Consider the following 16,829-nt stretch of genomic DNA (forward strand, 5'->3'; position numbering starts at 1 on the left):
CTACACTTGAGGTCGCGTTTGAACGATGTAGAGCTGCCCATCTTCAGATATCGCGCCCTCAATGTCTTGAGGAGACCCACAAAGTGTCTCAATCTCTAGTGCAACCTTGGAGATGGTCGCTAAAAGCTTTTGTCGCTTGGTTTCGTCCGTAATGAGGCTGTCGGTGGAGTAGTCGACGTTTTTCAACGTTGCCTCCTCCATGGTGATGCTATCGTACAAGCCCGCACCGGCGAACCCTTCCAGGTCTTCGCCGTTACTATCGGATCGGAAAATAAGTGAATCTTGCTCCATGAAAAGTCCTTTTGACTTCGAAGGGAACCCGACGACGGTCGGATTATCCAAATTGCTCTTGGATGTCTTGAATGACAATGCTCGACCAGAAAAGTTACCGACGAGCGCTTCGCCCAGACCACACACAAGCTCACCGTAAATTTCGCTCTTGTCGTTGTTTTGTGGATTCACTGTGTGCAGTACGAATGCGTATCGCGCACGAACGACGGGCTGACAAAGCACAGCCATGGACAAATCGGCGTGATTCAGCCCTGCCTTTTTGCAACTCAAAACGGCTCGCTCGTTGTACTTGCTTGCCCATACGCCAAGAATCGTCTTCCATGCCTTTTGACCTTGAGCGCTCGTCACGAGATCTCCCGGCCAACCGAGTGATTCGGCTTCGAAGGCGACTTTCAAACTTTTCGACAGGTCGGCCGTCGGTTTTAAAGTGGCGATACATGCCTTGACTTCCGCAATGAGTGCTTTGAAGCCAACGCCGTCTGTGGAGTCGTACGCTTCAAGTTGTTTGACTAACTCTGCAATTTGTCTCTTTGCGCCTGCATTCTCAGGGACATCAAGAACTGCATCGAACGTACCAAAAGGCATCGCAACGGACGGCGGTAACTTTATGAGGTTTGAGACTCGACCGCGAAGGAGTTGCAAGTTTCGAGATTTGCCGCCGACAAGCTCTGGGGTAAACTCTGATGACGTGGCGACAAATTTTCCTTGAAACGGACGTTTGATGATCGATATGTCACTCGAAACGGAATCGCTCGACGATGTTGCTATGACCTCCGCGTCGGTACCGATGATGCCGTCGACAACATCGAATTGCAAATCGTCGCCCTGCGCAGACGGCTTGAGTTGCACGGATTTCCCGGTCATGGCTTTCATCTGTTCTAGAACATTCACGTCAAACAAAGTAGCGAAAAGAACCTTTTCGTTACGGGCGCGAACGGCGCAGTGAGACAGCACATCTGGCATATCAGGAGTAACGATCGCGACCACGCCAACCGGAATGTCCTCTTCGCCACCAACGCGGTCGGCAATAATGACAGTCGGTTGAGAATACTTGACATTTTGCACATCGGCGAGGGATGCGACCGAAACAATCACGCCACTACACTCGGCGTTACTGACGATTTGCCAGCTGCCCATGTTCGCAACATTACGAATAACTGGGTCGAGAACTCTGAGCATTTGAGAAAGTGGCGCCGCTGCAGTTCCACGGATGATTTCTTCCGAGAACAGGTCGAGCACGTGTCCATCCACACCGAGCTTGTTTCCCATGCTCTGTGCCGTCGGCTGAAGTGCGTCAATATAGCGCTGAGAAATTTCGCCAAGCGAGTTTTGCAGTCGATCGCACACCGCTTTTGCCTGCAAAGCCCAATCTCCTTGGCGTCTCGCTGCTTCAAGCACATTTTGCCACTCTTTCAGGCAAATGCGCAACTCGTGGTTGCCGCTTGCAGACATGCAAAGATTCTCGAGGACGAGGCTCATGATTCTCAAAACTTCGTAAGGAGCTCGAGTAGGCAAAGATTCAAGAGATCCTTCGATGACCGAACGCGCCGCACCTTCTAACGCAAGGTTGCGCAGACCTTCGCAACCTTCGCGACCTTCGCCGAAACGCTCGAGCACTTGTTGCTCATGCGCCGAACCGAGCGGGAGGAAATTTCAGCGCGCGCGCGCGCGCGTAGTGACATTTTCAGCGAAACAGAATTCAACTCAAACTTCATCGACAGTCTCGTCAACTCTGGCGTTCTCTAGTGATGATAGGTATTAGCATTGCAATGCAACTCTCGACGCTTCATTCTGATTCCGAATCGTCTTCTTCCTCGTCCTCGTCTTCGTCTTCTTCCTCTGAACTCTCTTCCTCGTCTTCGTCCTCGTCTTCCTCTTCCTCCTCTTCATCATCCTCGTCTTCTTCCTCCTCTTCGTCGTCGTCGTCGTCGTCGTCATCTTCCTCTTCGTCCTCCTCGGACATTTCTTCGTCGTCTTCCCCTTCGTCCTCTTCCTCCTCGTCCCCGGCCTCGCCAGAGATTAACTTTTCCAAATTCTTCATCTCCGCCTCCAAGTACTCCTTACGCTTCAGCTTCTTCGTCTGTTGCGCATCCATGCGAGTGCCCTCGCTTCGCTTTCGCTCCAAGTCTTCAATCTGCCGCAGCTTCTTCGCGAGCGCCCTGTACCTGACTTCCAACGCCCCGTATTTCACCCCACCTTCCCGTCGCATCGCTTGGTCGTTCGACGCTCGCGCGCTGTTCCCAGACATTTTCAACGTGTCTCGCGCCGCCTTCTCAGCCTTGCGTTTCTGCGCGTACGTGATTCCCGGCTTTTTCGCGCTCTCCAACTTGGCGATTTGTTTGCGCGCCTTCGCGTTGTTCGGCACCGCCTCGCGCTTCGTGCGCGCCTTGTTCGTGCGATTTTGCGACCCCATCGCGTCGTGCGTTACGTTTTCTACTTCGACGTTCGCGCGCTTCGCTTTCGCAGAGCGTCGCGGGAAGCGGACGCGTCTCGAAGTGCGCCGCCGCCGCCGCCGTTTTTTGGTATTACAGCGCCGTGGCTCGCGGATACGGCGAATCGTCGTCTTCTGCGTCGTCTACGTCTACGTCTACGTCTAAATCGTCGTCTAAATCGTCGTCTAATAATAACTTCGCCCTGTTCCAGAACGATTCGAGGTCGACGCTCGCGTCGTCGTCGTCGTCGTCGTCCCGGTCGTCGTGTCGCGGCGATTCCAGTTCCGGCGTTCCGGCGTCCACTCGCGCGCTTCGTCTTCCCATCGATCCCATCCACTTCCCAACGCGTCGCGCGTCGCGCAAGCGCTCGATGATCACTGACCGCATCCGAGTCGCCGTCTTCGCGACCGCGGTCGCGCAGTGCTCCCCCGCGCGTTCGCGTTCGCGTTCGCCGCGCGTCCTCGGCGCGAGCGTCTCCAGCGCGCGCACCAGGTCCACGAACTCCCTCGCGCTCGTCCCGCGCGCGCGCTTATCGGGATGATGCTCTAACGCTTTTCTTCGAAACGCCCTTCGCGCTTCGACGCGCACGCGCGCGGCGTCGCGCGCGTCGCGTCGTTCGTTCGCGGCCGTTACCAGCCCGAGCGTTTTCATCGCCTTCGCGCGCGCCGCATCGCTCGCGAACGCGCGCTCGACGGCGGGGCGGACGCACGCGGCGTCGTATGTTATCGCGATCAGCGCCACCAACGCGGAGACGCAGGCGCCGACGCGCGCGGCGCGCTTCATTGAGTGACGCGCGGGAGATATTTCGAGCGGGACGCGATCGTCATGACATCGCTTCGTTGCGTCGCGCGCGACGCCGCGTTCGCGCGATCGACGCGCGTGACGCGTCGATCGAGGCGCGCGGGAACGGTGCGCGCGATGTCGGACGGCATGGACGCGTTCATGCCGCCGCACCGCGCGAATCAATCGTCATCGTCAACGACATCGTCTTCGACGGCGACGGCGACGATGACGAGCGGAAGCGAAGACCTGGATCCCGTCGTCGCGCGATCTCGCGAGGTGCTCGAGATGGCCACGGTCGGGGACTTGCTGCGCGTCACCGCGGAAGCGGCGGATGGGAGCGGACGCGATCGCGCGGATGAAGACGAGACGCGAGACGCGCTGCGGTGGTTCGTCGTGAAGCGAGTGGGGATGAGCACGGGTGGACGACAGCTCGTCGAGGGTGAGTTAGAGGGGAAGAAGGCGCAGATATTGGATCAGGGCGGGGCGAATCAGGCGCGGATTGGGATCTCGGGAGCGTTGCTGGACGAGCGAACGCCGCTGACGAGGCTGAAAAACGTGCGAGACGCGGACAAGTTTAAACGCGCGATTAAGTCGTACGAGCGACGGGTCGAACGGGAAAGCGATGCTTTAACGCTGGTTTCGAGCGTGGATAAGGCGCTGACGTTGAATGGGTTAGAACAAGCGGTGAAGAAGAACCCGCGCTTTTGGACGGAGGGCGACGGCGCGCACTCGAGGCGAGTCATCAAGGACCCCACGGAGAGCGCGACGAAGATGACGGGGGAACTCTTGGCGCTGAAACACGGTCACCGAGATGTGGTGTTGATGCAAATCGTGTGCGACTGGACGGATGCGCTCGAAGATAGCGTTCGCGCCCCGTTCGCAGCGGCGACGCTTGAGGACATGTTGACGCAGGATGCGTCTATTTCAATGAGACTTTCAGAAGCGAGGTATCAAGTGGGAGAGGATAAAGATGGTAACCCCGAGTTCTCCAACGGCATCACAGCGGTAATTTATCGCGAGACCGCCAAGGAAACCGCGAACGTGCTCGTCTCCATGGGCGTTCAGGCGACGCGAAACATCGCAGGAGCGTTTCAGCAAGCCTTGGTCGGCGTCGCGCTCGGCTACACCGATGAAAATATCGCGCACCACATTCGCCGACTTCACAACGAAGACAAGTTGACGGATGAAGATATATTTGCTTTGATTATCACCGCGAGGGATGAAAAGGAAGCACTGAACGCAAAGTAGTACGCAACGCGCGCGAGCTGTAAAACACGAGAAGCAAGTAATCTCTACGCACTCTACAATCTACATCACAATCTCTAAAAACGAACACCTTTCACACTTTGCGACGCACGCATCTAAACCGTACTCATCGCGCACGCTAAACCGAAGCCCACCAGCGTTGCCGCACCCGCGTGAGACGTGTGCCTCAAATGTCTCCGCCAAACGTCGCTTCAAGTACGTCAACCCTACGTTTTCATCGGCACGCGCGATTCTAAAGTCCCCACACGCGCAAAATAACACGTGCCTGTTGTAAAGCACCCGTCTCGTGGCGCACACCGGACACAAGACGTCTTCGCCGCTCGACTCGGCGTTCTCGCCGACGTCCTCCGCCTCGGGAAATTTCCATCGCTCAAACGCCTCAATCGCCCGCGTCAACCGCTCCTGTTCTTCCTCGTCTTCGCGATATTCTACCTCTGCGCGCTCGCTCATCAATCGCTCTTCGTTCGCGAGTTCTCGTTCCATCGCGTCTTGCATCGCGAGCAACACGCGCTCGACTTCAGCCTCCGTCAAGCGCGCGTAATCATCCTCGTCCTCGTCGTCCTCGTCGAAATCATCGACGTCGGCGTCTCTGACGCCGCGCACCGAACCCACGCGTCCTCCTCTCACCTTTCTGCGCTTCGCGTGCTGTTCGAGCACGATTTCGCGACACCGCGCGGCGTCGAACGACGACGCCGTCCCGCTCGCGCTCGCCTTCTCATCCGCACCGCCGCGCGTCCGCGCGCGCTTACCCACGAGTCCGAGGACGACGCGCACGCACGCGCTTTCGAGCGATTCGTCCGCGCGCATGCCGACGCGCGCGCGCGACGCGCTGCGGCGTCGCGGTTCGCGCGCGCGCGCGGTTTGAACTCGAAATTTTTCGCCGTCGCGCGGCGATCGTGTGACTGTTCGCCTTTTGTGACTGTTTTTGTGACTGTTCTTATCCTCGTGCCTCACTCGACGCCGCGACGACGCTCGATCGCGCGATGGCGCGCGCGAAAAAGCGCGCGCGGACGATCGCGCGCGCGGCGCTCGTCGTCTCGACGGCGCTCGCGATCGAGGGCGCGCGCGCGACGACGTTCACCGCGGACGGCCGCTCGTGCAAATGGCCGCTGGAGCTCGCGGAGGACGTCTTCGTGAACGAGTGCGTGCCCTACGGACGAGACGGGGCGCTGTGGTGCGTGGCGGAGGAGGACGGAAAATGGGGCGTGTGCGCGGACTTGGATTTCGACGCGAGCGCGCGCGGGAAGGTTTCGATGGAGGCCGCGGCGCGGGCGGCGACGACGCTGGCGCGCGAGGAAGAGCTAACGTACGAAGCGAGGCGACAGGCGATGGAAGTGTTGGAATCAACGTCGACGCTGATGTTGAAGGCGTTGGCGCGCGAAAGCATCGAAATCGAGGGTAAGATCGTAGAGAATCCTGTCGTTGAATTTCTAGCCAAACGTCAGAGAGAACGACCCGACAACTTCAACGCCGTGAACGACCCGACAACTTCAACGCCGGCGCCGGCGTCGACGACTTCCCCACCTTTACAACGGCCGCCGCCTTCGCCTCCGCCGCCTTCGCCACCGCCACTTTCGCCACCGCCACCGAATCAACCGCGGTGCGTCGCGAGAACGGATATTCGATGGGAGAGCCCGCAAGCAGACGGATCTTCAGAGTTTGGCATGGACATTTACATCGTGCTCGCATCGGGTGAAAGCATCAGCGGCGGGTGGAAGATTTTGTTCAAGTTTGCGCGCGATGGTGTTGTGTTATACTCAAGTAGCGCGTACGGTGCGGACGCGCGCACGATGTACGCGCCGGAGGACGGTCGCGTCTTCGAGTTGCGCGATCGCGGATACGACGCGTACATCGCGTTGTACTCCACGAAGCGGATCGGATTCAATGTGCGCACGCGCTCGGCGCAATCCTTACGCTTGTCGACTCTCGCAGTGAACGGTGAGGATTGCGAGATTGTATCCGAGTCTTCGATTCGCGCGTGACCGCACCGCGTTGAAAAGCAAATCAAGTCGCGCTGCAGCAGCATTAAAAAATAAAATAAAACAATCCATCGCGATCTAAACTTGATGCATCGCCTTGACTTCGGTGAGAACATTTCGCACTTTATCATCGGGCTCGTCTCTCAGCCCGGGAATCTCGCCGACGTCCGTTGAGGCGTCGCCCAAGAGCGCGCGGAAAGAATCCGCGACGCCTTCGCTCAAACCCACCAAATCATACCCGCCCTCTAATAAGAACACGATTTTCCCGCCGCACATCTCATTCGCCAGTTCTTTCAACTTTGTGCAAAGACGATGGTACGTTCCCGTGCGAAACGTCAACCCAGCGAGAGGATCTCGCCAGTGCGCGTCGTAGCCGGCACTGACGATGATGAAGTCGGGTTGGAACCGCGCCGCCGCCGGAACGACGATTTCTTCCAAAGCGCTCAACACCGCCTTATCACCGCTTCCCGGAGGCAAAGGTATATTAATAGTCGCACCCAGACCATCGCCTTCGCCCATATCCGTAATCTTCCCCGTCCCCGGATAGCTCCCGTCCTCGTGCGTGGAGATGAACAGCACGGAATCGTCGTCTCGGAAAATATCATTCGTACCGTTACCGTGGTGCACGTCGTAATCGAAAATGAGCACTTTTTTATGCCCTCTAAGCTGCGCGTGTCTCGCCGCCGCCGCCGCGGTGCCGACCAAACAAAATCCCATCGCCCCTCGCGGCACCGCGTGGTGTCCCGGTGGGCGTATCAAACCAAACGCGCTCGGCGCCTTTTCTTTCGTCTCCTTCGCGCGATCGATCACCTCATCCACCAATCGCGTCGCCGCACCGACGCCTAGCATCACGTCTTGAAAGCTCGACGGCGTGCAGTACGTCGGTGCGGTGTCTAAATTCGTCGGCGCTCGCGTGGCGCACAACAACTCGAGCCCGTTGCAGTAATTCTTCGCGTGCACACGCTCGAGCGCCTTTTTCGTCGCCGGCACGACGTCTGTGATCTCCAACACCTCACCCGGTCTCGCGGCGGGGGTCAGAGCGCCCGCCTCGAGGGCGTCTAAGATGGCGGGCACGCGAGCGTTGCTCTCCGGGTGCCCCAACTGCACGTGCTCCAGCGCGGCGGAGGTGGCAAAGAGCAGCGACGGGGACGAGGACGCGGACGCGGACGCGGACGCGGACGCGATTCGTCGCGCGCGAGACGGGTGACGCTCGGCGCGACGCGACGCGCGCGGTGACGCGGGCGCGACGCGAGTGAGATGGACGCGAGGACGCGCCATGGGGTCGAAGAGTGAAGTTGGGCGCTATTGCAACTCGAGCTAGAAATGGCCGCATTGATCGCATCGTCGCGTCGTCGTCGTCGCCATGGGCGCGTGCGCGAGCATATGCGAGAGCACGCCGGACGTGCCGGCGAACATCATCGCCGACCCGGAGGTGCGCGCTCGGACGCGCGCGCGTCGCGCCGAGGCGCCGTCGAATCGAATCGGACGTCGCGCGCGATGATGGATGCGTCGTGGCGAACGAGTGAACGCGCGCGCCGCGACGCGACGCGACGAACGACTGACGACGAGACGAACGCGCGACGCGCCACCAGGGACCGAGCAAATTCGTCGTCAAGTCGTGCTCGATGTTCAACAAGGACTACGAAGTCTATCGAGACGAAGTGGGACCGAACAATCGCTGGCTGTTTCTGAATCGCGAAGGGAAGGGTTTCTTCGACCCGACTGGGTACATTGACTTGGAAAACTACACGCGAATCGACCCGAACGATAAGAAGAAAGGGCAAGTGCTGTGGAAGTTGAAGTACAACGAAAAACCGCACTTTGATATGGGGATGTCGCTCGGAGCCGACTCGGAGGACGACGGCGACGATAACCCCAACGTTCGAACCGTGACGAACATGTTCAAGCAGATGATGCAACAGATGCAGATGGGAGAGAACAGGTTTTACTCTATGAAATGGCGCACGTTTTCCGAGGCCAAGTTGAAGTCGGTGAAGACCCCGGGCGGGGCGTACTCGGTGAAGATCAAAGCCAAAGGCTACTGCACGCGTCAAGTGTCGGTGCACTATACCAGAGACGAACAAGGACACCAACGTCGGAATGTGAACGTCACCGACAAGGAGTACGTGACGAAGATTTCGTACAAGATCAAGACCGCCGATGGGACGACGATCGATCGATTCGATCTCTTCTGCTGCGAAGGCTCCGACTTGAAGTGGGAGTGCGCCGCCTTCACCGCCGAGCTCCGCGGCGGTTGGATTTCCAAGTACCCGCACGAGATCACGACCAAGCCCGGCATCGATCCCGGTTTCGCCTTGCTCTTCGCGCACGTTTGCGTCACTGAGTTTGCACCGGACGAGATCAAGAAGGACTTGAAGCCCAACTGGAATCAGTGCCCCGGATACATCAATCCGTATTGATGAAACCAACGTTCCGCCGCGTTCCGTTCCGGCGCGCGACGTGACATGCGTCTACGAATGACTCTATTTACGGTTAATAAGATAAATATATAATCATACACGCACTCCTTTGCGTCGTCCATCGCCGTTCGATCTCGCGCGTCTCGTCGCGATGGACGTCTCGCGCCCCCGGTCGGTTGCCCGGGGCCCGGGTGTCCGTCCAACGAGATCGCCCACGGATCGTTCGCCTTCGGTCGTCACTCGCGCGCGCGGTCGACTTCCCGCCGCTCGCGATGGTGGCCGTCGGCGACCAATTCCCCGACGTCGTCGCGCAATCGCACGAGCCCTCCTGGCCGACGCCGGTGAAGATGCGCGCGCGTCTCGCCGGTAAAAAATCGCTCGTCGTCGGCCTGCCCGGCGCGTTCACGCCGACGTGATCGACGTGTCAGGTCCCGGGATACCTCGCGGGGCAGGACGCGCTGCGCGCGAGCGGGATCGATGAGGTGCTGGTGATGTGCGTGAACGACGCCGCCGTCATGGGGGCGTGGGCGATCGATCAAAAGATTCAAGGGTCAAACATTTCGTTCCTCGCGGATCCGAATTCGGTGATCACGAAGGCGCTGGACGTGGAGCTCGTCGCGCCCGGACCGTGCGCGAAGCTCGGACCGAAGCGATGCAAACGCTTCGCGATGTACGTCGACGATGGGGTGATCAAGGTGCTGAACGTGAGCGAAGCGCCGGACGATCCCGCGGGAGACGCGCGACCGGAGGCGTCGTGCATCGACAACATGTTGAAGGAAATCGCGGCGTTGTAGACGCGCGCGATGACTTTGACGGGACGAAGACGACGAGGTTCAACGCGATGGTTGAGGATGTGCGCGTACGTACGTGACGCGACGCAGCGAAAGGGCTGATGTTATTGGCTCGCTGCGTCGTCGATGGAAACGAACGCGGCGTCCGACGCCGCCGTCGCCGGAACGCGACGTCGTCTTCTCGAGTTTACTTTATATACAGAATAAGCGTCGTGCCGCGTCTCGCGACGCGCGGACAAAGGCGGCGTTAGGCGGAGTTTCGTCGATCGATCGTTTTGATTTCCGTTTCTTTCGTCCCCCGAACCTTTGTGAATACATTTACGCAACGACGAAGAAAAATAAAACCGCGGCGCTCGTCTTCTCGTCCTCCGCCAAACGAACGAACGAATGATGCGCTCTTAAAATTTAAAAATTAAAAACGGTGATTAATTGCTATTGCTGCGCTGCGCGTGCGAGGAGATGGATACAGTGAATTGAAATTTGTTGTAATCGACGCGCCGGGCGTTTCAGCCGCCCCGACGGGCGTTTCAGCCGCCCCGACGCGAAATTCGAGGCGCGGGATTCGTCCGCGTCTCTTAACGGCAGTGTTCCGGGACGAAGCCCGCAGGCGGCTCGACGAAATTCTCCGGCAACTCGGTGTGACCGACGTGGAACGGATTGGCTTGTCGAATACCCATGGAAGACAGGGTGTGATTGACGTGGGAGTGCGACGCTTCGTCGGCGCGCACGGCGATGATTAAATCGCGCACCGTGGCGTCGTCGGGCATTCGCCAGTATTTAATCGCGAGCTTGGGCGCGGGCATCGTCGCCCATTCGCTCGCGGGACCGTCGCCGTCGATGTCGTGCAACGCGTGCGTGTACGTGCGCACGGCTTCCTCTTCAAGATACCCCACGAATCGATGGCACGTTCGCGGAGAAATCAGATACGACAGAAAAAAGGCGTTGAAAAACACCCCTTGCGCGCCGAGGACGGCGAGTCGAAACATCAGCCCTGGTTCGCGAAGCTTCAGGAACGTCAGCAAGTGCATGCGTTCGTTTTCCGCTTCCTCGAGCAAGGTGTGAATCCAACCGTGATCGCGCTTGAGCGTGCGCAGAGACATCATGTGTCGCAGCATCGCGCCCACCATGCCGGGCACCCCCGCGACGGTTTCCAAAAAGATGAATCTCATCAACCATCCATCCGTGGTGAGCGATTTCTTCGGCGTGTACCCGGTGACTTTATCGAACGACCATCGCGAGAATTGCACCAACCCGTACGCCAAGTAATCGCGCACGTGTCTCGGCTGTCGATGCGCCGGTTTCACGTTTTCCACCTGTCGCAAGTCGTACTGCGGGTGAAACAGCATGTACGAGTCCGCGCTCCGCGCCATCGCGGCCGCTAATTTCGCGCTCGCCGCCTCGCTCGCCTCATCTCGCACCACCTCCGCCGCTCGCGCGCTCGCCTCGCTCGTCGACGACGCGAACGTCCGTCCCTTCCCCCCCCCCGTCGACGCCCCCGCGCGCGCACCCTCCCTCGCGCGCGCGCCTCGCTCGCCCGCGCACCGTGCGCACGCGCACGCGCGCGTCCTCGGCGCTCCCATCGCGCGCGCTCCGACGCATCGCCATTTCATTTCCGGTCCACGCGCCGCCGTCGTCGCGAATCGCGTCGCGCGCGCCGTCACCGCGCGATCCGTCGTCGTCGTCGTCGTCGTCGTCGTCATCGCCCATCGCGCGTCGCGTCCTCGGTCGCGCGTCGCGCGTCGCGCGAGTTCCTCCCACGCGCGTCGCATGCCGGGTCGTCGTCGCCGCGTCGCGCCCCGTCGCGTCGGTCGCGCGTCGCGTCGAGTCGCGATGTGCGACGCCGTCGCGCGCGCGCGGACGAGGCACCCTGGATGCGGTCGTCGGTCGTCCCGTCACTTCCGGGTATTTAGGGTTTAGGGTCGGGCGCGCCGGTCGTCGCTTCCGGGTGTGCGCGCGCGCGACGCGTCCGTCGCGTCCGGCGCGCGCGGCGCGCGAGTTCGCGACGCGATTCGATCGCGGCGACGGCGACGACGCGGATACGACGCGCGCGCGCGCGACGGGGGCGGATCGCGCGCGCGCGCGCGACGCGCGCGTCGAATTCCGATTCGCGCGCCCGAGGCGGCGTTCGATTGGATTGGATTGGATTCGATCGATCGACGCGAGCGACGGCGCGGATCTCGACCGGCGCGATCACCGCGCGCGATGGTGCGGCGAGGACGAACGGGCGTCGCGCGGGCGGCGCTGGGCGCGGCGTGCGCGGTGGTGGCGGTGGCGATGACGGCGGCGACGGCGGAGGCGCGGATCGCGACGTACGAGGTGTCCAAGGACGATAGGAGCTTGATTTTACTGCGCGAACCGTTCGGGTTCGCGGTGGGGGGGACGATGGAGATCGCGCTGAAAGAATCGCGCGTGTACCTGCCCGAACACGCGCCGCCGCTGGATAAGACAAAGCTCGGGTTTTTCATCACCGAGGCCAAGGACGAGGGCGCGCTCGACGCCGCGCTCGAGGACGGGGCGTGCGTGTTGGACGTGGATTTCGTCGATCAGGCGTTCACGTTCGCGGATATGGACGCGCAGTTGAAGAAGGGTGAGCGGGAGGTGAGTTCGTACGAGTTCATGAAGGAGATAAAGGTGCCGGGGGATTACATGCTGTTTTTCGCCAGCTGCGCGCCGCACACGGTGGTGTCGTTTGAGATCACGACGACGTTTGCGAATAAAGACGCCAGGGGGCGTAATGATTACTTGGGAGCGGGCGAGAAGTCGTTACCGAGCGTGTATTACTTGTTCTTTTTGTTGGACACGTGCGCGGCCGTGGCGTGGGCGTTCATTCTCGGTCGAGCGAACGGGCAGCGCGGCGTGCGAAAGATTCACTGGCTCATGCTCGCGCTCGTGTGTTTCAAGACGCTCTCCGTGCTCGCGCAGGCGGGGCGGTATCACATCACGCGACTCACTGGGTCATCGCGTGGATGGACGGCGGCGTACTACGTCTTCACCGTCTGTCGGTCGATGCTCATGTTTAGCGTCATCGCCCTCGTGGGCATGGGGTGGAGCTTCTTGAAGCCGTTTTTGCACCAGCGCGAGAAGAATTTGCTCATGGCCGTGATCCCGCTCCAAGTGCTGGCCAACATAGCCGCGGTCGTGATAGGCGAAGAAGGTCCCGCCGATCAAGGCTGGTTCGCGTGGCAAAACATGTTCATCGTCATCGACATCATGTGCTGCTGCGCCGTGTTGGTGCCGATTGTGTGGAGCATCAAGCACTTGCGCGACACCTCGGATTCGAGCGAGAAGAAGGCGAGGAATTTGGAAAAGCTGTTACTGTTCCGTCACTTTTACGTCATGACCGTGGCGTACATCTACTTCACTCGCATCATCGTCTACTTGCTCAAGTCCACGGTGGAGTACGAGTTGCGCTGGACGGCGGCGTTTTTCAACGAGCTCGCGACGCTGGCGTACTACGTCGCCACGGGCTACATGTTCAGACCGGAGGAAGAAAACATGTACTTTTCGCTCAAACACGACGAAGACGAGGACGGGGTAGAGATGAGCGACAGGGCTCGTTGGGGGGACGCGGTGTAGCGCGGCGAGTCGCTGCTTTCGTGCGTAGTCGATTTAATTGTTTTACAGCAAAGCGAGGACGGCCACTTCATTCGAACTTCCGCACGTTCGACATCTCGTCTAACATCGCTTGAATCCCTTCCTCGGTCAACCCGCGATCTTCCTGCTCCAAGCTCGGCACTAAAGTCTTCGCCTCGTCCCAATCCTGCGGCTTCAAGTTTGAGATCGCCGCGCCTTCAAAGTCGTGCAACCCTGAATTGTTGTGTAATTCCCGAATAGCCGCCGCCGCCGTGCTGCTCGTGTTCCCGCTGAACCGCTTCGCGTACGCTAACGTCTTCTCGAACACCCGCGTGCGCGTCGTCGACGTCTCCTCCGCTTGTTCGGCGTCGTCGGCGACTTTCGACTCGCACACGATCTTCACCTCGGCGAGCGACAAGCAGTTGGCGTCGTCGAAATCGGGACCGAGTCGCAGTTCCCCGGCGTCCTCGACGTCTTCCGCGGACTTTCTTCCTATGCACAGCGCGGCGGACATCGAGTCGCGCGCGAGTCCGAGACTGCGGATCTTCAAGTAGGGTTGTGGTGCGAGGCGGCGCGGCGAGCGTCGAGCCGCGCGAGCGGCGTCGTCTTACAAATCGTCTAACGTACAATCGCTCCCTCGAGCGCGCGCGCGCGCGCGAGCGAGACCGCGAATTTCTGCTTCAGTACACGTCCCTCGCCGCGACGCGATGCCCGCGCTTGAGTTTCTTCCTATCCGCCTTGACGCCTCGTCGCTCGACGTGCGACAGCGCCTTGTCCAGGGCGGCTCTCTTGCGCTTCGCGATCGCCCTGCGCACCGTCGGCGCGCGTTTCCGCCCGACGGGCGCCGAGCGCGCCGTCGTCGTCGCGTCGTCCGCCGTCGTCGTCGTCGTCGCGACGCCCGTCGTCGTCGTCGTCGTCGTCGTCGTCGTCGTCGTCGCCGTCCCACCGCCGCCGCCGCGCGCCGTCGTCCCCGCGTCGCCGTCCATGCGCACGTCCGCGCCGCGCGCCGCGAGCTTCATCGCGCGAATGCGCTCTTTCCTTCGCTTCCCCTTGGCCATGTCGGCGATCGCGCGCCGCGCGCGCCGCGATGGCGCCGCGACGCCGCGACGGCACTTCGATGCGCGCGTCTCGCGTCGCGCGCGAATTCCGGGGCGTCGTCGAGCGCTCCAGCGCGTCGTACGCCGCGTCGTCGTCGCCGCGATGGCGAAGACGCTCGTCCGACGGCGAGGACGCGCGCGAGGACGCGACGCCGGAATCCGACGACGCGTTCGAGGCGATGATGGCGATGGATGACGCGTACGGCTCGGGCGTCATGAGTGAGGAAAAGTCGGGTCGTCCTCGAGAGAGCGCGGCGGAGAAGGCGAAGCGCGTGGCGGCAGAGTTAGCGAAGAGAGGCATCCTAGTCGGCGATCGCGTGCGCGTGGACGTGCGCGTGGGGGCACCGCTGCCGGCGCGATCGAAAAAGTTCGCGTCGGACGCCGGCGCGGCGTCGGACGCCGGCGCGACGACGTCGACGTCGACGACGGATTCGACGGCGACGAAGCGTCGATTCATCACGCGGGCGGTGCACGGATACGTCGTGTGCGTGCGAAACGGCCGCGCGGGGGTGAAACGCACCGGGCGCGGGGACACGGAGACGTCGTTTCCCACGTATCCGACGGCGTGGTGCACGGCGCTCGACGTCGGCGAGCTTTGGGAGATGTGCACGGGGCCGCGCAACCTCGCCGGGGTTTCGGGCGCGAGCGACGAGGCGTTGGCGGAGTATCTCAAGGCCACGGGGCAGTCGAGCGACGAGGAGGAGGAGGAAGAGGCTCGCTCGTGACCGGAGGCTACAGACGTCGCGGGCGACTAGCGTTCGCGACGTCGCAGGCGCGTCGTAGGTAAAAGTGTAATTCTAGCGCATCTTAGTTTGCAGTGGCGACCGCGCGCCGCGAGCGCGAAGTCCGACGACGCGAGCGAGACCAACGTCGGGCAAAAGTATGACGGTACGCGGATTCGAGCCGCGGTTTTTGCGGTATTGTTGAGGTGTACTTGTGCGCGTATTTAACGCGCCAGAATTCCATGTGTTTCCACAACGCAAGGTACTAACCACTATACGATACCGTCTCCGATTCCCGAGGGACTCTTGACGGGTTACGAACCATCAGCGCCGGGTCTCGCGCGTTTTCTCGCGTTCGCATTGTTACAGGCGCGCGACTTTCGGCGCGCGCGTCTCGCCGCGCGGAACACCCGCATTGCGCGCTCGTCTGCGTTCGATGCCTTCGCCACCTCCGACCGTGCCCAAGGCGCGCCCGCGTTGCGGTGAACCCCGCCGCGTGCTCGTCACCGGTGGTGCCGGCTTCGTCGGGTCGCACCTCGTCGACGCGCTGTTGAAACGCGGCGACGAAGTCATCGTCATGGACAACTTTTTCACCGGCTCGCAGCGCAACTTGGAGCACTTGAAGGGGAATCCAAAGTTTGAAATCATCCGACACGACATCGTGACGCCGTTCTTGGTGGAGATCGACGAAGTGTATCACTTGGCGTGCCCGGCGTCGCCGATTCATTACAAATTCAATCCGGTGAAGACGATCAAAACCAACGTCTTGGGGACTATGAACGCGCTCGGGCTCGCGAAGCGGTGCAAGGCGAAATTCTTGCTCACGAGCACGTCTGAGGTGTACGGCGATCCGCTCGAGCACCCGCAGACGGAATCGTACTGGGGCAACGTCAATCCGATCGGCGAACGCGCGTGTTACGATGAGGGCAAACGGTGCGCTGAAACGTTGGCGTTCGATTACCATCGCGAGCACGGTTTGGAAATTCGAGTGGCGAGAATTTTCAACACGTACGGACCGCGCATGGCGATGGATGACGGGCGCGTGGTGTCCAACTTCGTCGCGCAAGCGCTGGAGGGCAAACCTATGACAATCTACGGTGATGGCACGCAGACGCGCTCGTTTCAATACGTCTCTGACCTAGTCGCCGGACTCATCGCGTTGATGGACAACGACTCGGGCTTCGTCGGTCCGGTGAATCTCGGTAACCCCGGTGAATTCACGATGCTCGAACTCGCGGAGAAGGTGCGCGAAGTCGTGAACCCGAACGCGGAAATCGTGTTCTGCGAGAACACCTCGGACGATCCGAGTCGGCGCAAGCCAGACATTTCGCTCGCGAAGGAAAAATTAGGCGGTTGGGAACCGAAGGTGAAGCTCGAGGACGGGCTCAAGCTCATGGTGGAAGATTTCCGGGAGAGAATCGAAGATAAGCGGGCGCGAGACGCGGCGGGAGGACGATGAGCGCCGTACTTCTTAG

At 60.7% G+C, this 16,829-nt stretch overlaps 13 protein-coding genes and 1 pseudogene across 14 annotated transcripts; 7 read left to right on the plus strand and 7 right to left on the minus strand.

The window, feature by feature from the left end:
- OSTLU_89893 (predicted protein) lies at positions 1-1,908 on the minus strand (the record flags this gene model as incomplete). The annotated part of the gene is made up of 1 exon (XM_001422913.1): positions 1-1,908. A coding segment is annotated over one exon (1,908 nt), but the record flags the coding sequence as incomplete, so codon positions are not given.
- Positions 1,909-2,077: 169 nt separating this feature from the next.
- On the minus strand, positions 2,078-2,704 carry OSTLU_29789 (predicted protein; the record flags this gene model as incomplete). The annotated part of the gene is made up of 1 exon (XM_001422914.1): positions 2,078-2,704. One exon carries the CDS (start codon positions 2,702-2,704, stop codon positions 2,078-2,080), a length of 627 nt encoding a protein of 208 aa, XP_001422951.1.
- Positions 2,705-3,641: 937 nt separating this feature from the next.
- OSTLU_19278 (predicted protein) lies at positions 3,642-4,754 on the plus strand (the record flags this gene model as incomplete). Its single annotated transcript, XM_001422824.1, has 1 exon — positions 3,642-4,754. One exon carries the CDS (start codon positions 3,642-3,644, stop codon positions 4,752-4,754), a length of 1,113 nt encoding a protein of 370 aa, XP_001422861.1.
- A 60-nt stretch (positions 4,755-4,814) lies between these two features.
- Positions 4,815-5,267, minus strand: OSTLU_29791 (predicted protein; the record flags this gene model as incomplete). Its single annotated transcript, XM_001422915.1, has 1 exon — positions 4,815-5,267. One exon carries the CDS (start codon positions 5,265-5,267, stop codon positions 4,815-4,817), a length of 453 nt encoding a protein of 150 aa, XP_001422952.1.
- Positions 5,268-5,755: 488 nt separating this feature from the next.
- OSTLU_19280 (predicted protein) lies at positions 5,756-6,754 on the plus strand (the record flags this gene model as incomplete). Its single annotated transcript, XM_001422825.1, has 1 exon — positions 5,756-6,754. One exon carries the CDS (start codon positions 5,756-5,758, stop codon positions 6,752-6,754), a length of 999 nt encoding a protein of 332 aa, XP_001422862.1.
- A 75-nt stretch (positions 6,755-6,829) lies between these two features.
- HDA3501 (predicted protein) lies at positions 6,830-8,029 on the minus strand (the record flags this gene model as incomplete). Its single annotated transcript, XM_001422916.1, has 1 exon — positions 6,830-8,029. The coding sequence occupies one exon, from the start codon at positions 8,027-8,029 to the stop codon at positions 6,830-6,832; it is 1,200 nt and encodes a 399-aa protein (XP_001422953.1).
- A 73-nt stretch (positions 8,030-8,102) lies between these two features.
- On the plus strand, positions 8,103-9,244 carry OSTLU_25961 (predicted protein). Its single transcript, XM_001422826.1, has 2 exons — positions 8,103-8,183; positions 8,344-9,244. Exons 1-2 carry the CDS (start codon positions 8,115-8,117, stop codon positions 9,169-9,171), a joined length of 897 nt encoding a protein of 298 aa, XP_001422863.1. The 5' UTR covers positions 8,103-8,114; the 3' UTR covers positions 9,172-9,244.
- Positions 9,245-9,440: 196 nt separating this feature from the next.
- Positions 9,441-9,878, plus strand: OSTLU_8169 (annotated as a pseudogene; the record flags this gene model as incomplete). The annotated part of the gene is made up of 1 exon: positions 9,441-9,878. A coding segment is annotated over one exon (438 nt), but the record flags the coding sequence as incomplete, so codon positions are not given.
- A 758-nt stretch (positions 9,879-10,636) lies between these two features.
- Positions 10,637-11,299, minus strand: OSTLU_4970 (predicted protein; the record flags this gene model as incomplete). Its single annotated transcript, XM_001422917.1, has 1 exon — positions 10,637-11,299. A coding segment is annotated over one exon (663 nt), but the record flags the coding sequence as incomplete, so codon positions are not given.
- Positions 11,300-12,236: 937 nt separating this feature from the next.
- On the plus strand, positions 12,237-13,538 carry OSTLU_36648 (predicted protein; the record flags this gene model as incomplete). Its single annotated transcript, XM_001422827.1, has 1 exon — positions 12,237-13,538. One exon carries the CDS (start codon positions 12,237-12,239, stop codon positions 13,536-13,538), a length of 1,302 nt encoding a protein of 433 aa, XP_001422864.1.
- A 67-nt stretch (positions 13,539-13,605) lies between these two features.
- OSTLU_29798 (predicted protein) lies at positions 13,606-14,049 on the minus strand (the record flags this gene model as incomplete). Its single annotated transcript, XM_001422918.1, has 1 exon — positions 13,606-14,049. The coding sequence occupies one exon, from the start codon at positions 14,047-14,049 to the stop codon at positions 13,606-13,608; it is 444 nt and encodes a 147-aa protein (XP_001422955.1).
- Positions 14,050-14,215: 166 nt separating this feature from the next.
- OSTLU_29799 (predicted protein) lies at positions 14,216-14,593 on the minus strand (the record flags this gene model as incomplete). The annotated part of the gene is made up of 1 exon (XM_001422919.1): positions 14,216-14,593. One exon carries the CDS (start codon positions 14,591-14,593, stop codon positions 14,216-14,218), a length of 378 nt encoding a protein of 125 aa, XP_001422956.1.
- Positions 14,594-14,814: 221 nt separating this feature from the next.
- Positions 14,815-15,357, plus strand: OSTLU_19285 (predicted protein; the record flags this gene model as incomplete). Its single annotated transcript, XM_001422828.1, has 1 exon — positions 14,815-15,357. One exon carries the CDS (start codon positions 14,815-14,817, stop codon positions 15,355-15,357), a length of 543 nt encoding a protein of 180 aa, XP_001422865.1.
- Positions 15,358-15,781: 424 nt separating this feature from the next.
- Positions 15,782-16,829, plus strand: OSTLU_29801 (predicted protein). Its single transcript, XM_001422829.1, has one exon. The coding sequence runs from the start codon at positions 15,791-15,793 to the stop codon at positions 16,811-16,813; it is 1,023 nt and encodes a 340-aa protein (XP_001422866.1). The 5' UTR covers positions 15,782-15,790; the 3' UTR covers positions 16,814-16,829.

The sequence above is a fragment of the Ostreococcus lucimarinus genome, chromosome 21 (assembly GCF_000092065.1).
Source record: "Ostreococcus lucimarinus CCE9901 chromosome 21, complete sequence".
Lineage (NCBI taxonomy): Eukaryota > Viridiplantae > Chlorophyta > Mamiellophyceae > Mamiellales > Bathycoccaceae > Ostreococcus > Ostreococcus sp. 'lucimarinus'.

Bases quoted from the DNA above. Each gene is read 5' to 3' on its own strand.
- OSTLU_29801 (XM_001422829.1), top strand. From the start codon at position 15,791: ATGCCTTCGCCACCTCCGACCGTGCCCAAGGCGCGCCCGCGTTGCGGT.
- OSTLU_25961 (XM_001422826.1), top strand. From the start codon at position 8,115: ATGGGCGCGTGCGCGAGCATATGCGAGAGCACGCCGGACGTGCCGGCG. The intron at 8,184-8,343 runs GTGCGCGCTCGG...ACGCGCCACCAG, and splicing joins ACATCATCGCCGACCCGGAG to GGACCGAGCAAATTCGTCGT.